The following is a 23,412-nucleotide window of genomic DNA, read 5'->3' on the forward strand; positions in this document are numbered from 1 at the left end:
GTCCTAATAAGAAGAGGGAAACCTGACTTCTAGGTATTTATCTGAAGGAAATGAAATCACTATCTCAAAGAGGTATCTGTACCCCATGTTCATGACAGCATTGCTTACAATAGGCAAGACACGGAAACAACCTAAGTGTCTGTCAATGGATGAATGGATAAAGAAAATGTGGTATATGTATATACAATGGAATATTATTCAACCATAAAAAGAAAATCTTGCCTTTTCCAACAGCATGGAACTTGATGGCGTTATGCTAAGTAAAATAAGTCAGAGAAAGACAAATTCTCTGTGATCTCGTATATGTGGAATTAAAACACAGCAACCAATTTATAGAAACAGGTTGGGGGGTGGGAATTGGTTCAAAGGGTACAAACTTCCACTTACAAGATGAATAAGTTCTGGGGAATCTAATGATCCCCAGAAGACAGCATGACTATAGTTAATGCTGTATTGTATACTTGAAAGTTGCTAAGAGAGATCTTAGAAGTTCTCATCACACGCATAAAGGTAATGAGGTGATGGATATGTTGACTAACCTTATTGTAATCATTTCCCAATATATACATGTACCGAATCATCACATTGTACTTCAAAGTTAGTGTTACATGTCACGTATCTCAAAGCTGAGGGTAAATAATAGAAAAGAGGGAAATTTGGACACAGACATAGAGACTGTCACGAGACAATAGAGGCATAGAATAGAGTGACATTGCCAGCAACCACCAGAAGCTAGGGGAGAGGCCTGGAACAATTCTCCCTCAGAGTCTCCAGAGGGAACCAACACTGCTGATAACCTTGATTGCGGATTTCTGGCCTGAACAGTAAGAGAATACATTTCAATTATAAGGCACCTAGTTTATGGTAATTTGTTATGGTAGCCACAGGAAATTAAGAAATGCTAATGTAGAAAATTAAAATCTCAAGGTTTCTAAAATGAAGTAATTAAATCAGTAAAATTCTCTGGAGCTTGATTTACTGTTTCAGATTACCTTTAGAATGATGTTCTTTCTGCAGAAGAACTATTTTCTGAATGAGAATGCAGTGTCATGATAAAACAGTCGCAAAACAACATGCGTAATAAAGGCATTGTCTTAAACTGACATTGTATTTACCAGCACAGACATTGTGATATTGCACTAAAAAATTAACCCCCAGAATTCTTGTTATTTTTGCTTATGCTGCATCCTAATACGGTGATTGTGTGGGATTGCAGGGGAGGTGTGTACTTCCCACATAGTTTTTTAAGAGCTCAGACAGACAAGTGCCATCACCTATGGCTGCATTTCTTAGACTATGTAGCCTCTTCAGTTGCCACAAAAGAGGAAAACAGACTGGAGAATTGCACATAGGCTTGTACTGCTTCAGCCTGGAAATGACATACATCATTCTTCAATTTCATTGGTCAACACAGTCATGTGGCTCTGCAAGGAGTAATGGGAAATACAGAGGAGTGAATGGACCATTTGGTGGGAAAAAAATCTAGAAATATAACTCCCATTGTAATTTTACAAAATCATTTTTTCCCCTAAGTTTGTATAAAAGTGAAAAAGGCACATCCCACACGCAGATACAAATCATGAAGGCATTGTTTAATGCAATTGGCAGCAAAGAAATGCTTTGGCCTCTAGCCAGAGCTTTGAGGTTCTCTTTTGCTCATTTCTCTCTGAAAAATAAGTTCCTAAAATCGAGCTCATTATGCTTCCCCCCAAAAAAAAAAGTTCACAGTTACTTTGTCCACTTAGGTGAAATGCAATAAAAATGGACTTTAAAAAGAACAGCTTTTCCTGTGTTTCATAAATGTTCCCAGAAGACTGAAGTTTTAACTATAAAGCTAGAAGCACTTTATTTATTTATTTATTTATTTATTTATTTATTTATTTATTTATTGCCATCCCTAGACTACAACTAAGAACCCAGAAGGCCTCAGGAAACAGAACCAGTGCTCTGCTCCCTCACCCTCTGTTCTCAGAGTAAGAATCCACTGTAGTTGATTCCTTGAATAACACGTGCCTTGCCAGAGCTTGACCGTGAGGGAACTTCCTTAAAATGACTTGAGGATGTCGCTTCCAATATAGTATGAGGCCAGATTACGGAGTTTGTTTTCTCTCTTCTTACTTCCACACACAGTTCCAGTCTACTGGACACTAAAGGGCTTGATTGCTAAAAAACAAACAAACAAACAAACAAACAAAAAAACCCACAGAAAAACAAACAAAAAACCAAACACAAAACCAAATAACACACAAGAATGCCCAGTCCCAGTGGGAGAGGTCTGGTGTGGACCACCACGTTTCTGGAAACACACAGTGAAGAAGAAGGAAGGGAAGTTCCTTAGACTGAGAAACTCGGCTCGGCAAATGCCTAGTGTGCTGAGGAGCGCCCGGCTTCACAGGAATTACCGATGGTCAGAGATGATGGGGCGTTGTTTGACCCTCTGTATCTTTTCTGCACACAGGCAGGCAGCTCCTCAGCTCAGGTTCGTTTGGAGAGGACGCTGGACTAATTAAAGGTCTGGAGCTTCAGCGGGTAGTCAAAGGCGGGATTCTTGTAGGCCACGAGGTGGGTGTCGTAGCGCTGCTGGCGAGGAGTCCGGCCCCGCCTGCAGAGACACGCGGACAGCAGCAGGGTGCTGACCAGCAGAAGGCCGCTGGCGGCGCACAGACCCGCGAAGATGAGCACGAAGCTGGGCTTGGTGGTGAAGGTAGCGCACGGCCCCCACAGGCCCGAGGCCCGAGGCAGGCTCAGGCCTGCACTGTTGGCCGCCAGGACGCACACGTGGTAGGTGGTGCCCGGCAAGAGCCCATACAGAGGGTGCTGCCGGGCGGTGGCATAGATGTCGCCCACCACCGACTGGTTTCCCGGCTGGCCCTCCGCAGAGAAGTGGATCTGGTAGCTGCGCACCACTGAGTTGGGGGCGCACCAGCGGACAAGCGCGGACGTGTCGGTGGTCTCAGACACCCCCTGCAGCTTGGGAGGCTCTGGGATGGTGTCTTCCCGGCTGAGGCCTGGGCACAGGCACCGCAAGCGCTTCTGCAGGTCTGCGCACGGGGTCTGGAGGTGCTTACAGGGGTGGTAATCACAGGGACCCTCCTGGGGAGGCGCGTCCTCCTCCTCCTCCGCCTCCCCCTCCTCCTCACTGGAGTCGTCCAACAGCAAGATTGGAATGTCACCCTCGGAAGGACTTGGCTGGGGAGCCTGCGGGGTGGCCTGTGTCCTCCAGTCGAGCTGGGGAGTGCTCACTGGGTTCTGGGAGGCAGGGAAGAGACCAAGGTGTTTGCTGGCCCATGGGGTGAAGGCAGATGAGATATTAGGGTCAAGGACAAGCGAGGCAGCTTGTTCTCTGAGCTCTGTCCCGGCTGTGCTTGCAGCCCTGGGCAGATTACCGGAGTTGCTGGAACCTGCTGTAGAGGAGGCAGCTACCCTCTCCCCGACAGGGCTGTGCGGCCATGCAGTTCCTGTGTGGAGACCCATAGGGTGGGAGGGGGCTTTGGTGACACTCTGTCGATCTCCCACAGCTTGAGTGGAGGGGGCTGTGCTCCGCGGAGTGGAGGGTGCGTGGGTGGAGGGGACAGAGGAGGCTGAGTTGGAATCAAGGAGGGTGGTGCTTTGGCTGGAATGGCACACACTGGGCAGCTGGGAGAGCAGGAGAGGGGCTGAGAAGGGGCCTTGGGAGCCCGCAGCTGGTGCACACACAGTGTCTGCTGCCCTAGAGGAGAGGCCAACCAGTTAGAAGGTGTTTGGCATCTGGGTTGCTCTTGTGCTGACCTTTGAGTCCTCAGTGCAGACACTCCTCTGCCAAAACCTTATCAACACACCTGCCAGGTACCACATGGTACACATGATAGACACGCATCACCTCACTGACCTTCAGGGCACCCAGTGGAGCAGGGTCATGGGGCCTGTCATCACTCCCATTGAGCAGAGGAGGAAACGGGAGAGCAGAAAGAGGAGTTAACTGCCCAAGACAGCAGGGCTGGCAAATGGCAAAGCCTAAGCCCGGGGGTGGGGGCGGGGGGGGGTGGGGGGCACTGTGAAGAGCAGTCCAGATTCTCTAACTGCCGTCTGCTATTTTGTGCTCACCTGTCTGCTTCCTGGCCATGAGTGCTAGTGACAATACTCACACTAGCTAATGTTTTCTGAGTGATTGCTACATGCTAGGGACTATTGTTAGCATCTTACTATATCAACTAATTTAATTTGCACTACCTTATAAGGTAGGCACTATTATCCCCATTTTACAGATGAGGAGGTAGAGGCCCCGAGCGGTTAAGTAATGCAGCCAAAATGAACAGCAGTAAATGATATGAAGAGACGGCACTCTCAACCTCTTCATTAAGACAAAGAGAGACACTTCATTGCAAAGGATCTGGGTGCTTGTCTTTGGAGTTAACATGAAGGGGAAAGGGGGCAGACTAAGCCCCACTTGATATCCAGGCTTGGGTGGGAAGTGAGAAAAGCACCCCGACAGTGATCTGCACCACCATTGGCCTGGTCCATTAACACTTCCCATGTCTGCTCCTCTATGCCGTCAGCCCCATTGGCTGACTGGAAGGCAGGCATAGCCTCCATCACCTGAGTCCCTGAATGTGACAACATGAGGGACGGCTACCCTGCCCAACACTGCCCACCTGCCTAGCATGGTTAGGTGAGGAAGACATGAGCTGTGGGAACTTCAGCTCTGGGGGTGCTGGCCGTCCCCCCTCAGTCACCTGCTTTGTAAATGTGTTACCTGTTGAGGGCAGTCCTCTTCGCATCCATGAGGAGCCAGGATAACTCACAGCTGCAAGTGAGGGGGTTGCCAAAGAGGCTGATGGATAGGACCTGGGAGGAATGCAGGGTCCAAGGAGGGAAGGAGCTCAAGTTGCAGCTGAAATACACAGAAAACCAGTTGAGTCAGGGTTTTACAATCAGGTCAGAACTATTCCCTGAGAGTCATGGTGGCGTCATGGGGAAACCATTCTGCTAGGGGTTAGATATTATTTTGGGCAAAACTCTTAATGACCTTGGACTTCCTTTTTTGTCATCTGTAAATTGGAGATACCAACCCGACTCAGTCAATGTCACCCCTTACATCAAATGGAGACAATACTCCCCTGACTGCTGGTTATATCAAAAAGAGTCTGTGACGATGAAAGTGTTTATAAATGTAAATCTCTACACAAAAGTAAGATATTGTTATTACAGGCCAGTCATGAGAATTGGCAGGAATTCTTAATTAATGAGAATACTCTTGAATGTACGCTACTGCGGTTGGACTACAGCTAATGGCCCTCAACACCAGCCCCATGGAAGACCCCTCACTGAAGTGTATCCATTAGCTCTTGCTGACTAGAGAGTTTCCCCCAAACTTAGTCACTTAAAACAATAAATATTTATTTTTTCTCCTGATTCTGCAGGTTGGTTCAGTGATTCTTGAGCTCTGAGCCAGCTCAGCTGGGGCCAGAAAATTTAGGATGGCCTCACATATATGAAGTCTTTAGTGGGTTTGCAGGGGCCTTTCTCCCTGTGTCTCCAATCTCCCAGGAGACAAGGGAGAACCTGGCTCACACCCAGATGCATATCCACATTTGGGGGTTCTCTGAGTCTGATCTGACAGAGCCCTAATATGAAAGAAGCTTCCATTTGCTCTCCCAAATAATCTCTTTTCTTTGCCGAAATATTATGAGGGCCTCTCCGTCCTGCATCTAGTGTTGTCAGAGGGGACTATGGAGGGCTTTGGGCATGCTGGATTGGAGAGAAGCCAGGAAGTCTCCTATCCCCCCTTCAGTGGGTGCTGGGTGCCAGGAATGTCACCCATTATTTATCACAGATAGCTTCCCAGGGGAGGGGAGTGGGTGAGCTAAGGAGAGCCAGGAGCGTGTCAGGCTGAGGGGGCAGAGAGAATGGGTCCAGCAAGGAACTGGAATTTCATGAACTTCAGAGGCACCCAGAAAGCACCCAGAAAGAAGTGGCTCCTTCCTCTGAGCTGGGTCACAGGTGGTGCAGCGTGGGGCCTACGATAAGCCAGCCAAGGAATTAAATCTTCTCCTTCAGGCCATGAAAAGCATTGAAAAGTTTTCATTGGGCAGGAGACTCAGTCAGATTATAATTTAGATAGACCTCTTGGCTGAATGTAGTGACTGGATTCAAGGTTTCTTAACCTGAGTCTGCAGAGACAGAGTCCGTGAACTTGGATGGAGGATATAACATCTTCACTGTCACGAACCTCTAACTGAAATTTACCATTTACTTCAATGATGAATGAAGGCAACAAACCATGGGTGAATCTTCAGTTGAAATGACAGATATTTGCATATCACTTTACAGTAGTTTCTTGTCATTTATAATCATCAAAAAATTATGGAAGTTGTTAGACCTGGATTTTGTTATTTAAGATGTTAAATAAAGAAGGACACCACCTACACATATATTTATAAAACACATATTTAGAAATACTTTTGTAACTATAATGGGTTTCTTTGTAATCCTATATACTTTATTGTAGGCATATAAAAACATTATTCTGAGAAAGGGCCATAGGCTGCACCAGACTGCCCAAGAAGTCTGGCACAGAAGTGTTTCAGATTCCTTGCACTAAGGGGTGGCTCCCTGAAGGCAGAGTCTCCAATTGCAGGGCCCTTGGTCAATGGGGTAGGAAATGATGAGAACTTGACCTAAAGCTGCCCTAAAGGGGGGCTGTTGGGATTGGAGACCAGGCCGGATCTGGTGACAGGGAAGCAAAACTTAAGAGTCGCCTACACTTGTACTAACTCTTGAACCTACTCCTGTCTGGCTCCATGGAGAATGAACGTCACCAACACCCCATACTTTGCCAAATCCTATGGTTACTCTTCTGTCTTAAGCTGATTAGGCCTCCCAGTGGCATTCAGATCTGCCAACCACTCCCTCCTTCCTCAAACACTGTCTTCTCTTGGCCTCCAGGGCACCACACCCTCTTAATTTTTCTCCTGCCTCACTAGTGGTACCTTCTTGCTCTCTTTTCCTGGTTCTTCCTCTTCCTAATTTTAAAAGTTGGGGTTCTTTAAGGCTCAGTCATGGGCCCTCTTCTCTCTAAATCTCTGCTCTAAATTCTATGGCTTCAAGTTTAATCTCTGTACTCTCACATTTATATCTCTGGCTCAGACTACTCTTTTGAGCTTCAGACTCATGCAGTGTTGTTTAAGGTTATCAGATGTGGGATCAAATTGCCTGGGCTCAAGTCCTGAGTTCACCACTTACTAGCTGTGTGAATTGCGGCAGTTTACTTAATGCTTCTGTGCTCAGTTTCCTCATCTGTGAAATGAGGATACTGACCATATCCTCCCACATTGGATTGATGGGAGAGGAAATGCTTTGATATATACCTAGGACAATCAATGTCTGGCACAGAACAAGAGGTCTGTATTATTATTATTACCATTATTATTATTGTTGGGTATTTGCTCTGAATGTCTCATAGGTCTTTCAACATCCAGACAGTTAGATACATAGCCTGGAGCTTATCAAAAGGCCTGGGCTGGAGATACTTAACTGAGCGTACTCAGCACAGAGATGACAGAGGAGATATCAGACATGGGGGTGGGGACAGTGCTGAAGTCAGCGTGTAGGGTGAGAAATGACATGCAACAATGTTAGGAGAAGTGGAAATAGCCAAGGACCTTAAGAGGCCTATGCAGGAAGGCTGGAGAAACATCAGGGCAGTGTCCTGAGGCCAAGGAGTTGGAAAGCATCAATAGGGAGGAAAGAATCAACAAGAGGCTCAACAGAGAAGTGGCCACTGGACTTAGCAGCTGAAATGCCACTGGTTCCATTCAATCATGGAGCTGAAGTGGGTGGTCAGATTGCAGTGAATTGAGAAGGGCAGGGATAGGAGGTGGTCACCACTTCTGAACCAGGGGTGCTTGCTTATGTTGGGTCTGGGTTGCCTTTCTCCTCTGGCATTCACCTGGTGAGTTTGGACTCACCTTTAAAGATATGGATCAATTATGTTCTTCAGTGTGATGGAGGTGATCACTAACTCTACTTGTCTTATAACACAGTACATGGTTTGTGCCTCTGTCACTGATCACAATGTAAAAAGACAATTGCCTGATGTCTGCTGCCTACACTGAACTGTGAGGTCCCTGAAAGCAGGGGCCATGCTGTTATCCTCACCACCACCATCATCACCAAAACCATCATCACCATCGACATCACCATTGTTCCTAATACCTCCACCACTGTCACCGTCAGCATTATCACCTGATGCTTCCTCCACCATTTGTGTGCTGAGGACTCTCAAGCCTTGTGATAACCTCCAGGCTCATGTATCTAACTGCCTGCTGGATACTGAAAAACATATGAGACATCCAGTGCAAATGCCCAGTAATAGGAATAATACAAACTTCTTATTCTGTGCCAGGTATTTTGAAGGCACATATCAAAGCATTTCCTCTCCCAGCAATTCAGTGGGGAGAATTTGGTCATTATTCCCATTTCACAGATGAGAAAACTGAGTCATAGAGGTGTTAAATAACTTGCCCCAACTCCCATAGCTAGTAAGTGGTGAACTCAGGATTTGAGCCGAGGCAATTTGGCTCCACACCTGCTGTCTTACACACAATGTTGCATCAGTTTAAAGCTCAAAAGAGGAGTCTGAGCCAGAAATGATATCACTCTCCTCAACATCACCACCACCATCATCATCACCATTCCCATCACTATCACCAGTTCACCACATTACCAACATCATCACCATCATCACCATCACTGCCGTGTTACCATCACTTTCACCACAACCACCGTGTGCCAGACAGTGAGCTAAGCACACTGCATGTTCCATCTCCCTTTCCTTCAAGGCCTGAAGTGAAGGACTCTGGTTGGGGCTGGAGCCAGCAGAGAAAAGAGAGAAGCGGCTACATTGAGTGTGGTGGTGGGGCACAGGTGCCTGCTCCCCAGGACCCAGATGTGGGCCCCAGGAAAGGAGGTAGCTTGGAATCATCTTCAAAAGGAGGCTGCCCTTCCTGGTAGAAGTCAGGGAAGGAGGTGGATATAGTGACACTATAAATATCACTGAGCCAGAGGGCACCAACCCTGCATCCCGACTATAAGTAGGACCTTCCTACCCTCCCACCTTTCTTCCCTAGACCTGCTCAAACCCTGGAAGGGGCTGACTTCCTGCATGGGGAAGCAGGTGGATGGAGAAATAAAGAAGAACCTAATGGCCTCATCCCCTCTTCTCACTGCAGCTTTCTCATCCTGGGCTTAAAGGAAACCTTACATTCATGAGACTTTGGAGTTTCAATGTTACCCTGGACAGGACTGAGTTGCCTGGTTTGTAGGCAGAGTGGACTATCTGGGACCTGCCCAAGACATCACCCAAAGGATGAGGAAGAACAAAAGCTCAGAGAGGATTTAAAGGAGCCATGGGAGGAAAATTAAGATCTGGTGTATTCTATAAAATAGTTATACCTATTCAACATAGTGTAACGGGCAAAATACAGCCATGTGATTCAGAAACACTTACTTCTGGAGCAGAAGGAGCTGTAGGTGAGGAGTGTCTTGAAAGATGTGTGTCTGGACAGAGGTAAGTGCTGGGGAATCTTGACAATCCAGACGCTGCAGGTCAGGGGTCATCTTGAAAATGTCCCCCTCCAGGCTCCTCAGCCTGGGCATCTTCCTCAGATAGAGGGATGTGAGCTTTGGCAGGTCTCTGATCCACCCTGACTGAACTGAAACACACAGGGACAACTGCCCACTACCCAGGAAGGCACAAACCCAAGACGCTGGCGCGATATTAAGGGAACACCAAGAGTGACAAGGGGAGTCGCAAAGGTCATTGCTGAGCATGGGCACAGCTGGCAGCTTGGGAATCTCAGAAGCACAGGTCATTTCAGCCAGAAGCGCCCTCAGAGATGACCAGTCCTTCCTTTCAGCCTGAGGCAACTGAGGCCAGAAAGGAGAATGGTTGACCGAAGGCCACACAGCTGGGAAAGGACAGAGCCAGGACTTGAACCCAGGACACTGTCTCCAAGTCTGCTGCTGGCCCACCCTCTCCACACAGAAATACCCCAAACTTCCCTCTGATGGCCGCCATGAGTGGGGAAATTTTTGAAGGCGGTAAGGAAGGCGGAGCAAGGCTAGAGGAGGTCCAGAAACCTAATTGTGTGGCTCTCCTAACACATAGAGAATGTGTCCCTTCTCCTGTTTCCAGTTCTCACGCTTCTTTCTTGGTCTACGGCGGAACAGGTGATTATAGACACATGAAGTGTTTTTTAAAAATAATAAAACCAACCGTGTGAACCACAATCAGAACATACCACGTACAAGTGAAGTGCTATTCTCACCTCCCTCCTGTGTCTTATTTGAAGGAGCCAACATTTACAGACACAGTTTTAGCCAATCAAGTAGAAAAGCCAATGAATTCATCCTTAGGACAGCAGTTGCTTGGGCTGAACAGCCTGTTTGGTGCTGAGTTCATTTATCAATCAGCCCCTGGGAAAACCACGCATTCCCTTCCCCATTCTATGAGCATTTACCAGCTGTGCTAGTAGAACCATGTGGTTAAAGGTTTGGGCTCTGGACCCAGGATGCTTGGATTTGGATTTGGAGGCACCACTTAAACTGTGAGACCTCGGACTATTCACCTGTCTGTTCTCACCTCTTGGAACTCAAGGAGTTAAGCCCCGTTGGCGCTTCAAACGGGGACGGCTTGGCTCAGGAAATCTCGGTGGGGTTATTTATATAAATGGCATTCTGAGCTTGGCACCTGGGTCACCCCCCACGAGGAAGTTCATAGCCCCACCCCAGGAGCGCATGCCCAGCCCGCCTCTGAAAACCCGGGGCGCCGGGGACTCACCTCGCGTGAGGAATGTGCCGCTGAGGTCCAGGACCTCGAGCGTGGCCAGGGGCGCGAAGGCGGCGTCAGCGATGTCCCCCTGGGCGCCGTGGCCCAGCGCGGTGCCGGAGAGGTTGAGCAGGCGCAGCGCTGGGAAGCAAGCGAAGGCCCCAGGCGGCAGCGCCTGCAGGGGGTTCCCCGCGAGGTCCAGCGCACGGAGGCTGCCCAGCGCGGGCTCCACACACAGCGGCAGAGCGCTCAGCCGATTGTAACTGAGGTCCAGCGTGTGTAGGCCCGCGGGCGCAGCGGGGCCCCAGCGCAGCGCCGCAATGCGGTTGTGGCGCAGCGTCAGCACCTGCAGGTGAGGCAGGTGGCCGAGCTCAGGCGCGCTCAGGGCGCGCAGCCCGTTGTAGCTGCAGTCCAGGCTGCGCAGCGCGCGGGGCAGGCAGCCCGGCAGGCGCTCCAGGCTGCGGTTCGCCAGGGTCAAGGTCGTAGCCCCCGCGGCGAAGAGCCCGTCGCAGGGGGAGCGCGTGGCGTTGTTGGCTTCATTCCCCCAGGGACCCTGCTGAGTCAGCCAGAAAAGAGGCGTCCTCTCGTGGGGTGTCCCTGCTGGGCCGGGGCTCAGCGCAGCCGTAGGCAACAGCAGCAGCAGCCACCGCAGGGCCCACCACATGGCGCGTGGCTGGGGAGAGAATAATGTGACAGACCATTAAATCCAGCGGAAACCACCTAAGAAGGGCAAATGTACCCCTACCCCGAGCTCTGAGGAGGAGGACAAGCCTTGGGTGTTCCTTGAGGGACAGGGGGTGCTCCCCAGCATGACTGGGTGTGCAGTGACTGTCCCCGCCTGCTTTACCCTATGGCCTTCCCAACATACACCGTGGCACCTCCTGCCTTTCCTTCTCCCAGTGATGCTGTGCCCTCTAATTCCTTTTAATTATGTGAATATTAATCCACAGGGGACCTCTTGTGGAAGGCCTCCCTCGTGTGTCCCGCCTGGGCCTGTACCCCAGGAACCCCCTCCGTTTCCTTGTCCCCATCCCATGAACCTCCTGAGGGAAGAGAACATGCCCATTATTCCTGTAAACTCTCCCCAGGTGTGCAGACCAGTGAATGGCTTCAGCTAGGAAAGCAGATCTGCTGGAACATAAAAATAGGATTTGAGGAAGATTTTGTCAACCCCAGTGAAAACTCAGTTGCCCCAGGTGCAGGTGAGCCCTGGTTTGCAGGTCACATTTTAAAGTAAGTTCTAGGGTCTCTTTCTTGGGAGGGCACTCAGGGTTGTCTTTCGGGAAGAAAGGAGCCCCCAGACAGCTGTGAGGTGTGGGAAGCTGAAGTCAAGCATTTCTTGGTCCCAACAAAAGCCAGGGCTCCTGAGGCCAGCTGTGCCCAGAAGGAATGGCTGAGGGCTGCTAGCTCTGGAGTTTCTGGAGTACCCAGGATTGTACAGGGCAGCTGAGAGGTCAGGTAGGGGTAGATCAGGCAGCTGTGGGCTGGTTTGGGAGCTGCAAAGCTACTTCCAACCAGGCCCTGGCCATGAGGTCACGCCTTGATATTCCCCCAATTCTGTAGGTGTGTATTTCTGTCCCAGCTATCTCTGCTGGCCACTAGGTCTCTGGGCAATCACCCAGGACTCCCTCTTGCTAGTGGGGGGTCAAGGCAGTGAGGAAGATCCTGGAAACTGAGGCCAGGAAGCCATGTGTATAGCAGTATGTCATACTCACCGGAAGCTGAGCGTTTGGAATGTAGCACCTCTGGATACCCGTTCAATCTTTAATCTTCAGTCTTGTCTTATGGATTTCAGGAGCCAGTGACTTAGACAGCAGCTCAACTCTGAACTCCGGAGGGAAGCCTGTTTCCCAGATGCCCCTGCCCCCCGGCCCCACCCACAGAGAGGGCCTGAGATGCCCCAGCCCCTGCAGCCCTTTCTTCCTCACATTGTGGTCTTTAGCCCACTCCCTCACTGCCTGTCTCCTCCTCCCACTCTGGGCCTGGGCCTGCCCCTTTGCAGGCCTGGCACCTCCTCCTAGCCCTCCCCCATCTTCACCTTACTCCGCCTTTCCAGGCCTGAGAAATGGAGGGAGTCAGCTCTCCAGGGCCAAAGTGAGGGCTGAGGGCTAATGGGCGCAGTGATGCAGAGGTGGCACTGTCACCTCCCAGGAATCTGATCCTCCTGCCAGGTGGTTCCCGTTTCCTAGGATGCTTGGAGGCTGAATGGTGAGCTGGAATAAGGAGGAAGCCCTGTGCCCCAAAGGAGGAAGGTAACCCAGTCCACAGGAAGGGCTGCAGAGATTTACAGGAAAAAGTGGCCGGAGAGGAGTTCTTCAGAGGAGTCTGGGAGCAAGGGCAGGCTCAAACTAGATCCTGGGGTTCCCAAGAAGGTTTGGTTTGGTTTCTCTGGGACCCAGTTCAGTGATAGTGTGGATGTTTGTCTCTCATAAGTGGGGGGAATAAAGAAAGAAAGCGGAAATGCAGAAAGAACATTCCTGCATCATGGCTGGAGTTATTGATCCTATTTACCGAGAGCCCCAGGTCTCCCTGAAGCTGTGGTGAAGACGCTAAATGAGCTTTGTTTAGAGCACGTTTGTTTAGAGCATGTTTGTTTAGAGCAGACGCTGCCTTTCTCCCCCTGAGTTCCAAGACTGGACATTTTGTCTGAGGACCTTTGATCTACACCCTCTCCCTCACCCCCAGGCCAGGGGTGAATCATCCCCAGTGCTCTGTACACAGACCTTGAGACCAGAACTGCACAATCTTTCCTCCTGTCAGTCCTTATCTGAGCAACGTTGAGGAATTCCAGGACACCTTGGAACTGGCATGTTAGGTTAATTGGATAATTGCACATCCTTGGGGATCTCCTTTTAGGCCTTCTCCACCCAAAGCTTCAAAAATATCCTTTCAGCCTCAGTGCCAGCCACGGCCTTGCTGCTCAGAAGTGTTCCTTCATTGGCCCCAGGTGGGGGTGGGGAGAAGCCTGTTCTGAGACAGTGCAGTCACCACCCAGGGAGCCCCAGAGGTAGAAACGCTGCGCCATGGACAACACAGAAGGCCAAATGGGAGGGAGAAGTCGAGGGAAAAGTGTGAAAGTGAGGAGACCCGTGTGTCAGCCTCCAGTGATGCCCTTACCGCTGCCTTTGCTTGGTTTACCAGTTGCAGAGAGCACCCAGCAGGTCAATGAAAACATCAGCTTCTCTCAGAGTTAAAAGAGCCGGCTCTACCTTAGAGGCAATGGACTGACTACCTGAGGCCAGCAGGGGTCTGGGGGGTTCAGGCAGGGCTGCCCAGATGAGAGGGAGCTGAATCCACTGAAACTCACCTGTGTGAACAGACACCCTGAGGAGGAAGGAAATTGGCCCCCCATGGAGGGCTATAAAAGAGGACCCCAGGTGGTAATGTTGGGGTCTCCTCTGTACACCAGTGGATCTGGGGAGGCTCTGGTTGTGGAGCTCCCTGAAGTCATCGCCCTGTGTTTGCCCAGAGCCCCAGGCCCTTGAGCCAACTTCTTGTCCCTGCTGCTTGTTGGCTAGTTCATCAATGGCGGCAAGGGCCTGGCCTGGACTGGCTGACCTGACGTCTGAGCTTGGCCCTCTGAACTGCTCTGTTGCTCTGGCTCTGGTGATACCCAACCCAAGCAGATACATCCTGGGGGCTGCCCAGTAGGGCTTTTGAGCTGAGGAGTCTGGTGGCAGAGTTTGCTTACCAGTCTCACCCAGGTGGCACGTTGGCCTTGCCCCAGTGGGTGTATTCTGCTTGTCACCACTACCCCCTTTTTAAATTGAGCACTTACTACAGTCAGAGCCTAATGCATTATCATATCGAATCTTCACCAGGTTCTGATTATTATTCCCATGCTACAGATAAGGAAACTGAGGCTCACAGAGGCTGACTAGGCTCTGAGCACATGACTAGTTAGTCTGCCTGGCTCTCCACCTTGACCACCTTACTCTCCGTTTCGGTTCACTCTTCCATACCAGTTTGGGTTCCCTCAAAAGTTGACCCTGAGACAAGGACTCGGGTTCAGGTAGTTCATTTGGAGGGCGATCCCAAGAAGCAAGGAGAGGGAGTAAGGAAGTGAGACAGGGAAGGGAAGGTACTGCAGGTGTGTGACTGAGGAGGTCACTCGCTGGGACCCTCTGAGAGACTGCAGAGCAGCTTCGGATTGTTTCATCAAGTGGTGAGGAAGTGGGGGTATTTACCTACCAGCTTCTGCTTCTCGTTGGCTTGAGGGTTTTTCCTGTGGCTTTAATTCCTTGGCACACCTGGCTTGAGCTGAGCATGCATCAAACAACTCCAGGGAGGGCTAAGAGGATGGGCATTGATAGCATCTGCTGTCGTACCCTTCACGATTTCTCCCAAGGGGGCCCTCCCTTGGTGTTCTCTCCCAGGTGACTTGGGCTAACAGCCATCAGGTGGATTGACATGGCCCCCTACGTAACTTAGGACCAAACTTCCTGAGAACTGGCCATGTCATTCTTCTCGGTAGCCCAGGTGCCCAGGGTGGAGTCTGGCACTTGAGACAAATATTCAACAAATGAATGGGAAGAGTACATGGTGAGTCAGAAGGTCCTCCATAGTGCTCTGGAGTGGATGAGGCAGGACTCGCGAGAGTAAACATTAAATTCAAGTGAGATTTGCCACTCAGGTCCAGCAGCATCCCAGCCTTGAGAAGGCCTCAGGTGAGGGTGAACTGGGTCATGGTGTGGGGCAGGTGGAGGTGCAAGGAGAGAATTGAGTCACCAAGAAGTTTCTAATCAAGATTCCCCACACTCTCATGGGTCTTTGATGGTGGTGGGGAAATCTTGTGGCAGAAGATCACAAGATTAGAGTGTTAGTAAAACCCCAGCCTACAGGAAAAAAAGAAAAAAGAAAAATAAAGAGCCAGTAATTATATACTTGGCTGCACTTCTCTTCTTGATTTAGATAAAAATTAGAGTGGTAGATCCTTGGCCTTAGAAGTGACTTTAGAACTTGCCTGGTTCCACCCCTCTCTTTCCATTTTAGATGGAGAAAACTGAGCCCCACAGAGGAAAATTGGCTTGTCTGAGGTCACACAGGTGAGTCCCAATTATCCAATGAGAAGAAGGGCGACCTAATTTTCACTGTTCTATTCTGGGCTCTAGGCTTATTTGCACCACTGACCAGGTCTCTCACCTGCCCTGGCATTAGCTTTTGCCCGCAGGTATGACTAAGTAAACACAGCTAGTGAATGTCAGGTCACTGGACAGAGTTTTTAGGGGTTCTGACCCCTGCTGTTTTGATCCCATTCCCAGAACTCCAGAAATAAATAATAGAACTCCAATAATAAATAATAATAGTGGTTGCCCCAGAGACCCAGAATTGGACATTTCCAAGGGCATCTTGTCCAGCTCTGTTCACAACTCTGGCAGCCTGGAGTGGAGTGAGGGAGCTGACCCAGTGACAGGTGACTGCTTAGCCAGCTGCCCCTGCCCTGCCCTTCAGACAGCAGCTGGCTGTACAGAGGGCTCTTCTCCCAAGTGCTGGAGTTGGAATGTACAAACTTGAAGGCTGCATTCTTCTCTGACACCAGAGATAAGCTGGAAGAAGGGGAGGGTGATGGTGGGAGGATACGGTACCAGGTTGTCAAGTCTCTAGGCAGCCAGCCCTCACAGAATGGTATGCAGAAAAGAGGCTTTCGGGTGGTAGGGACCAAGATATCTGTGTGCTCTCCGCTGACGTGGCTGACCTGCCTGCGAGGAAATGATCTTGAGGGAATAAAACGGTCGTTGAAACTTGAGTTTATTTTCCTATTGAGGCATCACTCAATGGCAGTAAGATTTCAGCACGAGGATTTGTAAAATGCTTAGAATTTTTTAAAATACCACTTTTAAATGAGATTCTTTTAAAATCTGTAATGGAAAAGATTCAATGGGAAAGGAGAGGTCAGACTTTAATCTGCCACTTGAGTTTGCTCGTGGCTGTAGGAAATGGGACAAAACTGTACATAGGCCATTTTTATAAACCACATTCTGGAATTTACCACGGTCAGAGGCAGCACAAGTGTAAAAGCTCCTTAAAGTGCGACAGGATACTGGGTTTGCATCCAAACACTGCTACTATTTTATTGGGTACAATGTCTATATTCTTAAGCTTCTGGCTGTCTTGCATTTTTCATGTGTAAAGTCAATGAATTGGTTCAGGCTTAATAATTCAGCACACATGTCCTGAGAACATGCCAGTACCTGCCCCAGGTATTCCATATAGAAAATGGGGACTCAGAGATGAACCAGACCTGGACCTTGCCCTCAAGCAGTTCCCAGTCTAGGAGGGGCAGAAGACGAAACCATCACCAACAGTGGGAGCTCACTATCATGTCACAAAGGGCTGATCTTCGAGCTCTGTCAGGCCCGGAGATGTATCTAGTTTGTTCCCTGCTGTATCCCAGTGTCTGGCCATACCGGCTCATGCTACATGCTTAAGAAATAGTTGCTGGATGAGTGTCTATTAACTGTGACTTCTGCTTTTCCTGTTTCTGATCAGTTATATTTTCTTATTTGGGAATTCCCACAGAAGAATAGTCCTGGTTTGCTGTATATTTATTTAGGTTTCTAATATATTAAAAAAAAAAAAAAAAAAGATCTACCAAAAGCAAAAGTATTTGAGTTGCACAAACAAAGTAATGATTTGGAATCTCATGGAGCTGGGATGTTATTTGTTTCCCATGGCTACAGCAACTTTCCCATGCACTGTGGATGTCCAGTAATATTTTGTGGGATGAAGAAATGCATTCTATCCAATAAGCCTATGAGCATGCGCTTAACATCATTACTCACCATGGAAATGCAAATTTAAAGCACAACGAGAGACTACTATGCACTTATCAGAATGGCCAAAATGAAAAAGACTGATAGTACCAAATTTGGGGAAGGATGTGGAGCAATTAGAACTCTTAGTGCTGATGGGAATGTCAGACGGTACAACTATTTTGCAAAACTGTTTGGCAGTGTCTGTAAATGCTAAGCATATATCTACTTAATGACTCAGCAATTGCACTCAAGAGAAATGAGTGCATATATCCGCCCAATGAATATTTATAGCAAATTTATTCATTAAAGCCCCACATTGGAAACAACCCCAAAGGCTACAAGTAGGAAAATCGATACATAAATTTTGGTTTAGTCATGCAATGGGCTGCTACAAAGCCACAAAAGGAAGGACCTATGTCATGCTCAACAACACAGATGGGTCTCATGGACACTGTGTTGAACAACAAAGCCTGGCACAAGAGTACACACTGTACAGTTCTATTGATACAAAGTTCAAAACCAGGCAAAGTGAATTACTGGTCAGAAAGCTCGTTACCTCTGAAGAGCATCCCAGTCAGAGGGCCCAGTGTGTGCAAAGGAATGGAGGTATGCTGAGGTGTGGAGTGTTGAGGGAATGCACAGCTCAGTAGGGCCGGAGGATCGCAGGGGCCAGGGAGGAGGAGTGTAGGGAGAAGAGATTAGAAAGGTTTCGGGTCACAGTGTAAAAGGCCCTGTGGTAGTCGTTAATGCTATTTGCCACATAGTTCAGGGGTGCTTCCTTCTGGCCACTTTCAGGTTGTACTTCTTGGCCCTTTGTGGTTGAGGGGGGCCATGCTTTCATGTTTTTTTCTGGCCAATGAGTTGTAACTGATTAATTACATTACTGTAATTTAATTGCTGGTGTGAGACTGTCCAAGGCGCTCTCTTCTCCTCTTGCAACTGACACCATTTGGGATGTTGGCTGTTCCATCAGCCTGGGTCTCTGAAGACCAGAGCGCCCCTGAGGCTAAACACATGGCTATATAGTGCGAGAAACAAACTTTGAAGTTTCAGATTGCTGGTTATGGCAGCATAGCCTTGTCTATTTGGATTGATACAGGCCTTGATTATGGTGTCAAGTTCATTTGTTTTTTTGTTCATTCATTCATTCATTGAACATCTGTTCTGCACTAGCCACTGTCCTGCCGTGTTTCCCCGAAAATAAGACCTAGCCAGACAATCAGACAATGTGTCTTTTGGAGCAAAAATTAATATCAGACCTGGTCTTATTTTACTATAATATAAGACTGGGTATAATATAGTATAATACAAGATAATATAATACCGGGTCTTATATTAATTTTTGCTCCAAAAGACACATTAGAACTGATTGTCTGGCTAAGTCTTATTTTCGGGGAAACACTGTAAATGCTGGAGCAGATATAGGCCTTCCTCTCAAGGAGCTTTCATTCTGTCAGGGAATACAGACATTAAGCAAATAAATGAGGTAATTACAAATTGCAGTAAGAGTGATAAAGGAAATAACCAGGTTCATATTACATAAAGGAATTGGGGAGGAGAGTGGAGGTGGCCATCAAGAAGGGTTGCTTCTTGAACTGAGACCCAAGGATGCTATAGAGCTGTCATCCTTGGGAATAATGTTCCAGGGAATAGCATGTGCAAAGAACTGGAGGAGGAAGGAGCCTGCTGTGTTTGAGTCACAGAAAGCAGATGTCTGTGGCTGGAGGGTAGTGGGTGAGGGGAGAGGTAGGCAGGAACGCTCATCTGACTAAGTTGTACGTGGCCTGCTTTATGCATTAAAAGGCCACTCTTGTTTCTATGTCAATTGTAGGCAAGAGCAAAGCTAGGGAGTTGAATTAGGAGGGCATTGAAAGTGTCCAAGGGGGAAGTGATCCTGCTGGCTCGAGAGTGATGACAATGAAAGTAGAGACAAATATATGCCTTTGAAATATATTTTAAAGTAGAATCCACAGGATTTGGTAATGGATTGTAAATAAGGTATGGTAGGCTGAATAATGGCCCCCAAACATATCCACGTCTCAATCCCTGGAACCTGTAAATGTCACTTTATCAAGCAAAAGGAATTTTGCAGATGTGATTAAGGTAAAGATTTTGAGATGGGGAGCTTATCCTGGATTTTCCAGATGAGCCCTGAATGTAATCACAAATGTCTTTATAAGAGCCAGATTTTACTACAGAGAAGAAGGTCACGTGGAGACTGAAAGAAGAGGCTACACTGCTGGCTTTGAAGATAGAGAAAGGGTAGGAGGAATGCAAGGAATGCAGCTTTAGAAGCTGGAAAAGGCAAGGAAATGGATTTCCCTAAACTCTCTGGATGGACTACGGCTCTGCTGACACTTAGATTTTGGCTCAGTGCAACTGATTTCAAAATTTTCACCTCAAGAACTCTTAAGAGAATAAATGTTTATGTTGTTATTTTTATTGTGATAAAATATACATAACATGATATTTATCATTTTAACCACTCATTAAGTGTACAAGTCAATACAGAGGCATTAAATACATTCATAATATTGTGTAACCATCACCACTGTTATGCCTAAAATATTTTCATCATCTGCAATAAAAACTCTGTACCCATTAAATAATAACTCCCTCTACCCAGCCCCACCTTCAATTCCCGGTAACCTGTCTATGAAAAACATCCAGCCTAAAAGAAAGCTTGTAAGAGTTTATTTGAGCCAAACTGATGACAATTGCCTCAATAGATTGTGGCAATCCATTGATTGCCAAAGTCTCAATGGATTGAGAAAATGCTGCAGAAAATGGCCATTGTGCAACTTGTTTCATACATTAGAATTAAAGGTGGGGGTTACATGAAATCCATTGGCTGTAGATTAAGGGGCTGGGTGAAAGCAAAGTGGGGAAATCTCTGGGATTGAATAAAAAGCAAACTGGAGAGACACACACTTCTTTTACATTGGTGGTTTGCAGGATAGTTAATAGCATTTTACAGCACATAGTGAACAAGTTAACAATGAGGAATTTTGTAGTTTCCTCTTCTGGTGTTTGTGCCTCCTGGGGGCTCTGGAAAGGGATTACTCTTACATTCTAAGGGAATGTTATCTTAGATGCAAAAAGACAATGGATATACTCGCTTCATCAAGGAAACTACAGGCCAAGGATAACTTCCTGCCATGGCCCACCTTAGTTAGGAATTTTTATGTTCACACTATTCTATGTGGTTATTTTCAGTCTCCTGACCTTGTCAGGTTTCACATGTAACCGCTTTTCTGTCCACACCTCTATTACACTTTCTGTCCGTATTTGTCTATTCTAGGTACTCCTTATGAGTGGAATCGTACAAGATTCATCCTTCTCTGTCTGTGTTATTTCACTAAGCATAATGTTTTCAAGATCTATTATGTTACAGCATATATCAAAATTTCATTCCTTTTTAAGGCTGAATAATATTGTCCATTGTCTGAGCCACCAAGTTTGTGACAGCAACCATTGGAAACGAATACACAAGGGATGAGAGAAAAGAAGGTCTCAGGGAGGATCCCTAGGCTCTTTGGTCTGAGGACTGGATGGATTGAGATGCCGTTTACTCGGTTAGACAAGTCTAAGAAAGCAATGAATTTGAGGTAGGAAAATCACAGGCTCTACTTCGGCCATATTAAGGTTGAGATGTCTCATAGACCTAGACATCTCTACCTTGTCTGGTAGACAAGGAGATGTTGAGGAAATAACTGGGCATCTAACTTTGGAATTCTGGGGAGAAGTCAGAGCTGGAGAGTTACATTTGGACATATCAACACATAGATGATGCTTAAAGCCAATAGACTCGTTGAGGCCGTTAAGCCATATTTAGGCCAGGAGCAGAAACCGTATCTTAAAAGCCATCTTGTCTTGATTCTGTCTTGTTTTATCTTCTAGGGGCCTGTGACCAGCAGGCCTGGGCTTCTGGACGGTGACCTGGGGCCAGGTGTGAAGCTGGAGGGCTTGGTCATGCCCTGAAACCCTTTGTCAACGAAAACCTCCTGAAGCATTGCAGGGGGAACAGCCTCGTTTGCCCCCTCCTATAAAACTCCATACCACTCTTTACTCAGAGAGGTTATGGTCTTTTCTAGCCTGACCTCCCACAGCTCAAACATGCCAAATACATTCTAAGAGACCAATTTTGTTCTCCCGCGACTCATTCCTCTGGCCGTACCTAACAGAGACCACTTAGAAGAAGTGTGTAGACAGAGAAGAGGATGAAGCCAACATTTGAAGATGGAACAGAAAAGAAGGCATCAGCCTAGCAGGCGAAGAAGGAACAGCCAAGGAGGTGGGAGAAAACTCAGGAAAGTTTGGAATCATGAAAGTTGAGAAGTTGAGAGAGGCGTGTTTCATTAAGGAAGGCACAGCCAAGACGGTTTTGAGAGACTGAAAAATGGAGGACATTTATGACCTGGACAAGAGGGGATTTAGTGGGGGTTAGGGACAAAAACTGATGGAGAAACTGACCTAAAATGTTTCCCTGCCACGTAAAACCGACCTAAAATGGTGGCCCGAGCAGAGAGAGAAGTCCCCAGCCTAAGCCCCAGCCCACTTCCGCATAACCCCTTCCAAGCCACACCCCGAGCCAATTACCAGACGACACCTGCCCCTTCCCCAACTCCAGGAAGTCCCCAACCCATAAAAACCTGCCCAAAACCTTGCTAGGGGCTCAGTCTTTTGGGAAGGATTCTGCGGAGCCCTCCGGTGTAATAAAGCTGACCTTCCTAACTCTCTGAGTGCCGCTTGGGTTCTTTCCGGTCCTGGTATCCGTAACAAAACCAGAGAGGAGTGAGTTAAGAATATGAGAAAGTGTGTATTTGTCTTCTTAACTTTTTGGAGAAGTTTTGAGACTGGTTAGTTAGCATGTCGTTAGGTAGACAGGAAGGTCCCTGGTGGAATAAACAAAAGGCAGCCATATCCTGAAACTCCACATTCTGGAATGTCTCCTTCACTTCAGGACAAAGGTATGAGAACGCACCTTGAGGTTAATAAATTATCTCATAAATCCCTTTTGACCGGACAAATAAGCAGATCTGAGAGATAAGGATGGGTTTGTTAATCTCTTTAGGGTGTGCAAACAGGACAAACCTGAAAGACGAATTCCATTAGAAGGCACCAGCCCCCTTCCCCAAGCAGGCGAGGAAAGGTATAAAAGTAAGAACTTTTGCCTCAGTCACTGGGCAACCTGGTCGGGACCCCCTCTCGTTTTGAGAGCTGCGATTCTTTACTCTTTACTTTTAATAAACTATCCTCTTTTACAACTCCTCATCTCTCCTTGGTCCATGCTTCCATTCTTCGGTTTCACAAGACACAATCCCGGCACAGAGAAAATAATCCTACATCAGTACAGTTTTACTATGGAAAGGAGTGGGAAAAGGGGGCAAGATAAAGTTTAAAACCTTTTAAATAAAGTTGTAGTTGTCTGTGGCTGCCTAACATGTAATCCAAGACTTAGAGGCTTAAAGCAAAAGTCCTTATATTCTATTTCATGATTTTTGTGGGTCAGGAATTTGATTAGAGCTTGGCTGGATGATTCTTTTGCTCCACACAACATTGATTGGAGTCACTGATCATTTGCAGCTATTGAATGGGCTGGTTTTGAGGGTTCAAGATGGCTTTGCTCATAACTTTGGCACCTTAGTGGGGATGGCTAGAAGGCTGGGCTCTCCTGGGACTGTCAACAGGATTGCCTACTTGTGGCATCTCTGGCATGATGGCCTCAGGGTAATTGAATTTCTTTTATGGTAGCCTCAGGGCTCCAAGAGGGAGTGTCCGTGAACAAGACAGAAGCAATATGGCTTTTCATGACCTACATTTAGAAGTCATGTAGTATCACTTTTGTTG

At 47.7% G+C, this 23,412-nt stretch overlaps 1 protein-coding gene and 1 long non-coding RNA gene across 3 annotated transcripts; one reads left to right on the forward strand and one right to left on the reverse strand.

Moving 5' to 3' along the window:
* Positions 1–1,089: 1,089 nt before the first annotated feature.
* LRRN4 (leucine rich repeat neuronal 4) lies at positions 1,090–12,749 on the reverse strand. Its single transcript, XM_019734888.2, has 5 exons — positions 12,523–12,749; positions 10,820–11,480; positions 9,488–9,692; positions 4,733–4,870; positions 1,090–3,709 (listed from the first exon to the last, which is right to left on the reverse strand). Exons 2-5 carry the CDS (start codon positions 11,469–11,471, stop codon positions 2,503–2,505), a joined length of 2,202 nt encoding a protein of 733 aa, XP_019590447.2. The 5' UTR covers positions 11,472–11,480; positions 12,523–12,749; the 3' UTR covers positions 1,090–2,502.
* Positions 12,750–12,843: 94 nt separating this feature from the next.
* On the forward strand, positions 12,844–22,301 carry LOC141568321 (uncharacterized). Of its 2 annotated transcripts, none has more exons than XR_012491448.1 (2): positions 12,844–13,059; positions 21,463–22,301. It is a non-coding gene; the product is annotated as an uncharacterized LOC141568321 (long non-coding RNA). The 2 variants fall into 2 exon arrangements; XR_012491447.1 differs by having other exon boundaries at positions 12,854–13,015.
* The last annotated feature ends 1,111 nt before the right edge of the window (positions 22,302–23,412 follow it).

This window comes from Rhinolophus sinicus, linkage group LG13 (assembly GCF_036562045.2).
Source record: "Rhinolophus sinicus isolate RSC01 linkage group LG13, ASM3656204v1, whole genome shotgun sequence".
NCBI lineage: Eukaryota > Metazoa > Chordata > Mammalia > Chiroptera > Rhinolophidae > Rhinolophus > Rhinolophus sinicus.